The sequence below is a fragment of the Barbatula barbatula genome (assembly GCF_947034865.1).
Source record: "Barbatula barbatula genome assembly, chromosome: 2".
Classification (NCBI taxonomy): Eukaryota; Metazoa; Chordata; class Actinopteri; order Cypriniformes; family Nemacheilidae; genus Barbatula; species Barbatula barbatula.
The window spans coordinates 22,860,372-22,868,781 of NC_136767.1; the positions used below are offsets into that span (position 1 = coordinate 22,860,372).

The 8,410-nt window shown below is 45.1% G+C and overlaps 1 protein-coding gene across 1 annotated transcript; it reads right to left on the reverse strand.

Moving 5' to 3' along the window:
* Positions 1-863: 863 nt before the first annotated feature.
* nexmifa (neurite extension and migration factor a) lies at positions 864-7,915 on the reverse strand (the record flags this gene model as incomplete). The annotated part of the gene is made up of 3 exons (XM_079473824.1): positions 7,434-7,915; positions 4,646-4,767; positions 864-4,441 (listed from the first exon to the last, which is right to left on the reverse strand). The coding sequence occupies exons 2-3, from the start codon at positions 4,716-4,718 to the stop codon at positions 864-866; spliced, it is 3,651 nt and encodes a 1,216-aa protein (XP_079329950.1). The 5' UTR covers positions 4,719-4,767; positions 7,434-7,915.
* Between the last annotated feature and the right edge of the window lie 495 nt (positions 7,916-8,410).

Sequence of the window (8,410 nt, forward strand, 5' to 3'; positions counted from 1 at the left end):
CAACCCTCCCCACCCCCCATCCCAGGCACGCACACAGTCCCCATCACTGCCACATTATAAAACAGCAAATAGTTATGTAGATAAAAATGTCTGTACATGTAATTGTTCATAGTTTGGCACATTAATTTAAACATGTCTGATATAATCTTGTTTTGTAAATAGTGCATATGTTAGTGTACAACAGCATTTTGATACTGGCGGGAGGAGATTCACTGGAGCACAGATGAATGAACCCCACCTTTCACAACTTATAAACAAACAATGATAATGAAGAAATCTCATTTAAGACTGATACGTTTCAGAACCTCCCGTCTTTTAGCACGTCAAAGCCCAAAGTTCTGAGAGTTTGGCACAGTAACAAGGGGAAAATCATTCTTATCACAAAATACTACACAAGACTTTTGACCCCTGAACAGAAGGCAACCATTTTCTGAGAGACAGAGCAGATGCTGGGCTTGGTGTTGTGACACTGATTTAACACATAGAGTGTTATAGCTGCAACGGAAAACAAAAAGACAAAAAAAATTATATTTAGATAAACACCACACTAAAGAAGAATCCATTGACTTTCAAGGCATTGTGTCCTCTTGGAAAACAAAATATAAACAAAAACAACTGAAAATGTGTCAACAAAGCAGCAATGGTGCGTAGGGTGCAGCCATGACAGTGAGACTTCAGTCAGTCTAGTAGGTAGTTTAGCAGGGCTGACATGCAGGATGTGCCTGCCTTCCAGTGGGCCAGGCAAAGGATTGTGGGTAAAGACTGTGCCATGCAGCTCTGAAATGTGGTAAGGATTTAAGGAGGAATTGGCAGGGAGCGAGGGAAGGGAACGGAGAGAAGGGGCACATTGCAGAGAGAAAATATTACCTCCGTTTCTCTACCAAAGCCGTCAATGCTACTCCTTTTATGTCCCTTTTGCCTGCCAAGAGTTCCTCACGCGCAAACTTAGTGCTGCTTTTGTGGCGATACATTTTTTTGTGGGCTGGGCGGTGTGAAAGTGGGAGGCAGTCCAATCCAAGGGGAGGAAAGAAACCTGGTGGCAGAAGTTTAGGCAGTGTTTTAGCACCACGACCACCCCCTTTCTTCCCTTTACCTCCCCCCGTGGCACCACCCCGCTTTTTAAGGTCAGCGGCACTACCGAGAATCTTCAGTGTCTGGCTCTGCAGGGCATGTTGGCCTGGTGACAGGCAGGGCCCCCAAAGTGGTTCCACGGAGGCCCTCATGAAGCGCTGTACCTCAGCCATGCCAGACACTATATTGGACAGGATGTTTGATGGTTCCTGAAATTCTCGTTGGTCATCATTTGACAGTCCTCCATTGTTAGGCCACTCCCCTTGAGCTCCAATCACTCCAAGTGATGGGGTGGGGGACGAGGCACCGCTCCCTGACCCTCCGCCATTTTTTGCTGCTTTTCCTTCCAGCAAGGCTTTTATCTTCCGCACAGACCGAGAGCCCTGGCGTGGGAGCTTTACTTTTTCTCCTTTTACTATTTTAGAAGTTTTGTTCTTTTTACTGCCTTGTCCATTTTTCCCACCCTTTTTTGTCGAACCCTTGTGATCCCTAAGCCCCTCTTCTTCCTCCTCTGTGTTAAAAGAGTGTATCTGAAGGAGGTGCGTGTTTCCTCCTCCATCTTGATCAAGCTGCGGGACAGCTCCACAACTCCACTGTACATTTGTTTCTCCAGGCTCTGAGAACTCTCCAACATTCCCACAATTCCCCAGAAGCTGTGGTGAAGAGTTGGGTGTGTCTGGTGGGGAGATCTCAGAAAGTGACGAATGACGGAATTTGTCAGGAGTAAAGTTGGAGATATCCAGGAGGTCGGTGGACTCTCGAAGTGGAGCAACCTCCTCAAGACTTTGCTGCAGGACAAGTCGGGGGCTGCAGTGTGGTAGAAAGCCATCGTTTATTTCACCATTCTCCTCCTCTCTTTCTCCTTCTCTCAAACTGAGTGAGCTATAATTGCTAGAGGTGGCTGAAAGTGACCCTAAGGAGTTAAAGCTTACAAGTCGTCCCACACCACTGTCAGTTCGAGACACCGCTGGACTCATCCCATAATCAGCATCAGGTTGGGACTCCTCATATGGTGTCATATGTCTGCACCCTGATAGAGACACTTGACCATACCCTGCCACAGGTGTGCCATCTCCTGCTAACACAGGTAAAGGTGTGGGAAAGCCTGATGGCATCACAGGAGACTGCGTTGGGATGTCAGGGGAGAAGGGCAGCTGTTCAGCAGACGGCTGGGATGACCATGAAATGGGTTGGTTTGGTTCATTAAGGTTGGGCTCAGCATACTGTGTGTGGTGTTGCCCATGTACAGGTGGAGGAGAGTGGGGTAGCTCAGATTCAGAGGGGGGGGAGAGAACACAGGTCTGAATGGGCTGCACTGTGGCATTCTGCAGGCCTGAATGGAAATATGGAATGTTACCATTGTTGGATGACTCAGAAGCTTCCAGAAGTGTCTGTAGGTATCCTCCTGGGAGGAGATCTGCATTTCCAGCAGTCCCTGGAGCAGTTGGGGTCAAAGTGCATTTTTCAGGATCACTACTGGAGGTGTCATTTGAAACAACATTACCTTCCAAAGAGTCACTTAGGTTTTCTGGTAAACATGTGGTGCACAGCTCAATCTCCGAGGCTTCAGGGACTTCCTGTGTTTCAGCCTCTTTTTTCAACCGAAGCCTTGCTTCACTTTTGAATTTTTTTATCTTCCCTGTTTTACCTGCCTTCCTACTTTCCTCCCTCTCCTGCGTTCTGCTTTTAGCTCTGGCAGTGTATTTAATGTAGGTAATGTCCTCTTTTGGTTCCTCTGTGCTATTCAATGATTCAGTCCCCCCTGGCTGATTGTTGGTGGAGACGACTATAGTTTGGCATGGGAGGGAATTCTCTACTGCATGGATCTGCTGGATTCGAAGTCTGGCCATCCTGTGCTTTCGTTTGGGCATAGCGCTTGGTCTCTTACAGCCATTGAGACGTTTGTTCCTTTCTGTAGCTGTCAATCTATTCTGTTCCTCTTGTTCCTTCTCTCTTTCCTGCCAGAAGGCTTTTAACGGTGCAAGTCTCTCATAGTGCAGAAGGGCATTTGGGCTCAAACAGACTGCAGCAGGTGATGGGTCAACTCGTCCTAGCCTCACTCTCATGTGCCTCTGGCCTTTAAAACGGTTAATGATGATGTATTTTATAATGACAGGAGGCTCCCTCCGATTGGACCGTCGTTTCTTCTTTGGACACCAGTCATCATCACGCTCTTTCTTGAGCCCTGTAGGCTGTTTGTCACGTTTCTCTGCATTCCTCTCACTTTCAATGGAGTCTACGTCATACAGGTAATCTTCCCGGTAGGCCACCTTCCTCTTAGCACGGAGACGGTAGCTTAGTTGGCTGGATGAGCTCGAGTTTTCTCTGGACAGGCGGCCATGGCGAAGTGAGAGACCATGGTCGGGGGAGCCCGTGCAGGAGCTGTCATCACTAAATTCACCAGAATCTTCTGGCGAGTTACAGAGATCAAAAAGAAAGTTACTGTCTGGGTTAATGTCAGGAGTCATATGATCATCAGTTTTAATCTCAGTTGATTGGTCTAGTTTCTCTTTTGGCTCCTTTTTACTGCAAGGTAAGCTGGGAAAGAAGCCTAGTTGAGATTCATCCTGCAGGGCAGACTCACTCCTCTCCTCCACTCCCTCCTGATAGGACTCATAGCGTATCTTGAGTGAGCAGACGTCAGTACTGAGTGCTGTCTCCTCCTCCTGAAACATGTAATTCTCCACATCTTCCTCACAGAACAGATTGACTGAAAGTTCGCTGCGGGAGCATAAGTCCAACAGCTCCATACGGCTCTCACTGATGAGAGTCTCTAAACAGCTCCAGTCCTGCGATTCCTCTCCAAGACCTTCATATATGCTCCTGGATGCAGGGTCCTCATCTGATTCACTCTCCTGCCTCGACCTCCCCTCCTCAGCCCCGTCACTGGTTCCAGCTGGATGGGCGGGGCCACTAAGTAGCTGGTCAGACAGAACCTGGTCACCATAGCGACCTGTGCTGGCAGTGGGGCCAAGGCATTGTAAGTTGATGCTAGCAAAGTTGAGCACAGACTCACAGGATTCCGGTTCAGATGGGTTTTTGGGGATCAGACAGCTAAGGCAGTCCCCACCCCTGGAGTCCATGTTAGAGAGAGATGACCTTTCACAGGTCTGCGGCACAGACCAGGGTGTCACAGGTTTGGAACAGGGCACAGAAGAGAGCGATGAGAGGGAGGATAGAGAGGAGAATGAAGAGAGAGAGGACAAAGACGTGGTGTTGGAGACAGACCCATCATGTAAGTCAGCTGGGCTAAGAGGCCCTTCAGTTGTCTGACTCTGGGCGCAGAGGGAGGGAAGGGACAGCACAGCAGGCTCGATGTCATCACAGCGCCTCAGATCATGTGAAACATCTGCCAAAGGGTCATGTGGTTCTACAGGATAAAAAAGAAAGAATAAACATCTCAAAGGTTTAAAAGTTTTCTTTAACAAAAATTGGTAAAAATATTCACACTACCAATCAAAAGGAACTCAGACTTTTTATATAAAGATAGAATAACATTAAAACATGACCTGCATTAATCAAAACTGTATTTAATGTTTACTTTTTATCTATAATGTGTATAGGAACTCTTTACCATTTTCATTAGATTCTCCTGGGCAGGGGCTGTGATCTGCCCCTGAGAATCGGGACTCTGGTAGAACTTCCATCAATCTCAACTGAATCTCTCTCTCAATAACATAATTACCACAGACAAGCCTGTAGAAACACATGCAGTAAGAGATTAGAGCCAAGTAAGTTGTCCTTAAATTCAGCCAACAGTGAATTATGAAAACATTTAAAATAAAGACAATTTAGATTATAATTGGAATCTGGATTTGACAGATAAACCAATAAACCATTGGTCTTTTTTAAAGTTTTAAATGCTTTTTTTAAATGTCAGAAGCGGGCCCTGAAAGGCTAAAGAATTGATTATTGGATCAATTGGATGTTTTGGATACTTTTGGATGAAATATTAATTTTTCCTTTGCAATCAAATCACTGCACCTTTTACAGGTATTTTGTATCTGTAACTTCTTTCTTTCCTTCCCATTTGGGTCCCTCTTTCACTTTCTCTCTCCAGTATTACAGTGAGTTGTATTGTTTTACATCATTCTGTCCTCTGATCGCCCCTTCACTGAAGTGCAACTCTTCAGAATGTGAAAGAAATAAAAGAGCTCTATAACGGTGTAAGTGCTCTCTCTCTCTCCGTCTCTCCCTCTCTCTTCCCCCGGGCACTGTGTGTGTCAGAATAGTCTGCCACATAAGTAAACGTAAAAATACACGCAGCCTTTTAGTAAAATAAATAAATAAATATGATGCCATTGCAAATGCTACTGGGGAATGCTGATCTCTACCGCAAAGTTTGAGGTGTTCCCACAGTGCACATTTACATAGGAATGCACAACTGACCTAATGAAGATCAATGAATTACAGAGGAGCAATGAAAATGTTGAGTGGGCATTCTGTTTCAATGCCCAGGTGTCTGGTTCTTCACACATAACTAGGAACACAATTTTTACAGCAAAACTACATTGCTGAACCTGCATTTTCCCCCCAAAAATAATGATTTTTGCTTAAATTGAGTTGACTAAACCTGTAAATCAGTTTAATGATCAGTTTATAGCATACTTATTTCTGCAAGCTGTTTCTGTGAGCATATTGTCCTATTTTTATATTTTACATAAATGTGGATTATGACACAGTGCAAGAAAATATTGCTTGCAGAAATATTACAGAATGAGAATAGGATGTCCATAATTTCATATTACAATATTGACACGAATGTGCACCTCCCTATTTAATCACAACTTTCCGCATTTACTGTTGCTTTTTCAAAATTTTGTTTTTCACACCTTATTCTGCAGCAACTTAATTACATTCAATGAAGTTTTTTTCTTTACGTTGTACATTTAGGGACTTTTAGATATCAAAAAGGTTTTATCTAAAAAGTCAACTGGAGTGCAAAAACTTTGAAAATTGTTATCTCAAACCTGCTCAGAATGCAGACCGAACTTTATAATTCAAAGGCGACGAATGATCAAGAACTTTTGGTATCCGAAACACTACACGATAAATTCTATGGCAGATCTCAGAACTGCCTGGCTGAGCTCATTCTTAACGTTAAGGCAGTTTGCAGACAGAGAGAGATGGAGAACAGGGCAGTGGAACTGTCTGCAAACTGCTTTTATTAAAAACGAAATTAATATTTATTCAGCTTCAACATCCACCCAGGAGACAGACAATGGAATTACAGGAGAGAGAGACTGAGTGTGAGATAGAGAGAAAGAGAGAGACTGAATCCATGTTGGTGTGTTTGTTTGATCTTTTTAGAGATCAATAAATCTGCTGCAATCTGTCCCCAGTCAATCAGTCAAACAAGCAACCAAAATACAATTCCCCTATCTACCATCATCCATTTACTCATTTTAAGGAAGACTGACTACTGACTTAACTCACAGTAAAATGTTTTAATACTCTCTGCAACTATTCTGTGAGAAAAAAATCTAACAGATGTAAGCTGACTGATTGATTATTTCATTGATTGGTTTTGATATTGATTTTGGTGACTGGACACATTCATGAGTGAACTTTAGCTCTGCTGCTATAATGATAGAGCCCTACGTGTGCTGTGTAGCCTGACAGCATCAAGGAAGCTTCCATACCAGCTTCCCAGGACAGGTGTCCGGTGACCGACACGTCTTCAAACTCTAAACATCATGATATCAAACCGTATCGCAAAACTGGACTGTCCCAGTCAGCGCCTGAAATAGAAGCACGCTTTCAACATTTCGGATAACAAGAGAGAATTTACATTATTCAGAGAGACGTAACAGGTTTGAGTCCACCCTTAATTATTAAAGGCCTGGTGCGCTATGATACGCTCCCTTCTCTTCTGCATCTCCAATCGCCGAATGCCGCATCGGTCGAAGGCGCCGAGCCGTGCGCATAGACCAAAAGCGAAGAGCGGCGAAAATGATCGTGCGTAAAACGGTACCTAAAGAATATACCAACATGAGCGTTTGTGTTGTTTTTATGTGAGAATGAGTGCGTATGTATCCACGGCATTGGCTTGGGGGATGGTCTGTGCGAGAGAGAAAGAGAGTGTTTGTCAGTGTGGTGTGTGATTGTGCCTCGCGTGTTCGTCATGAGAAGCAATGCTTTCTGTCCCCTCAAACGATGTTCCGCTACTCATAGCCTTCCCAGGACACTAAGCCTTCCCTCCATTACGGTCTATTCTACCTCACTAACACCTGTGCAATATGGATGCATCAAGACAGTTGACACTTGCTCCTCCATGTCTCCCCCATTGCAGCGTTTGACGCGCGTCACACTGGCCCGCTCACCGCATCACGCACACAAATACGCACAGCCCACATACTCACCTCCCGTTACACCAGGGCCGCTCGTCCCGCCCGCTGTTAAGACTCCGTTTGATCGTCGAGCGTGTGGAATGTTGTCATATGTTTTTTTGCTCCCTTCAATGAAGTGGTCTCACCATGTTTCCGCTCTCTCGCGAGCCCGGACTGCCTCCCCTGTAGCAGCAGGTGGACGCGCCTCTCGCGCCTCAGAGCTCCTACCACTCCATTTTATTCCCTCGCGCTCCAGGGTTTCCAGGAAACAAACAAAGGTCTGCTGCAGCCCCTGCTCCGCATGCTCACGTCCTCCCACTCCACAGCATTAGTACGTTCTCGCCTCCGTTAACGTCGCTTTTGTTTTTGCCTTATACGTGCGTGTGTGAGAGAGCCGGGGGTGTGCGTGCGTGTGTATGTATTTTCCCCTGCTGTACCCCGTCCCTGACAACGCCGGCGCGCTCGTGCGCTGCTGCTCCCCCTCTTTCGAGACCTGCCATAAAGAGCGCGCCCCCATATTTCGCACGGCGGCGCGCCGAGTAGTCGGGAGCGCGCGGGACCGCTGAACAGGTGCAGAGACACACGCATGCGCACTAAGATTTTAAAGGTTTAAGCGTAGACTGCAGATTGTTTATTTCTCATAGATAAACAGCTATGAAAAGCAGGTATCTCAACGGAATATATAATAACTAGTAAGAATAACTGATGCCAAAGCTGAAAGAAATGATCCTAATCAAATTTTCCTGTAAACCGATGGAACAAAAAGAGAAGTTTTAGAAAGCCTACTTTATGCTTATTCCTCCATCCAGCGATGCGGCCAATAAAGTAGTCTCTTTTGCCCTCATTTAAAATGTTCCTTTTGCGTCTAAAACATTAAGTATATTGTTACATCCCTCACGGAGAGCTGTTTAAATAACTTGGTACAATGTTCTTCCAAAAACTTGCTAAAATAAGAAAAAATCTTATTCATCACAATATTCGTAGTAAACTTTACTGGTTAAAATACGATT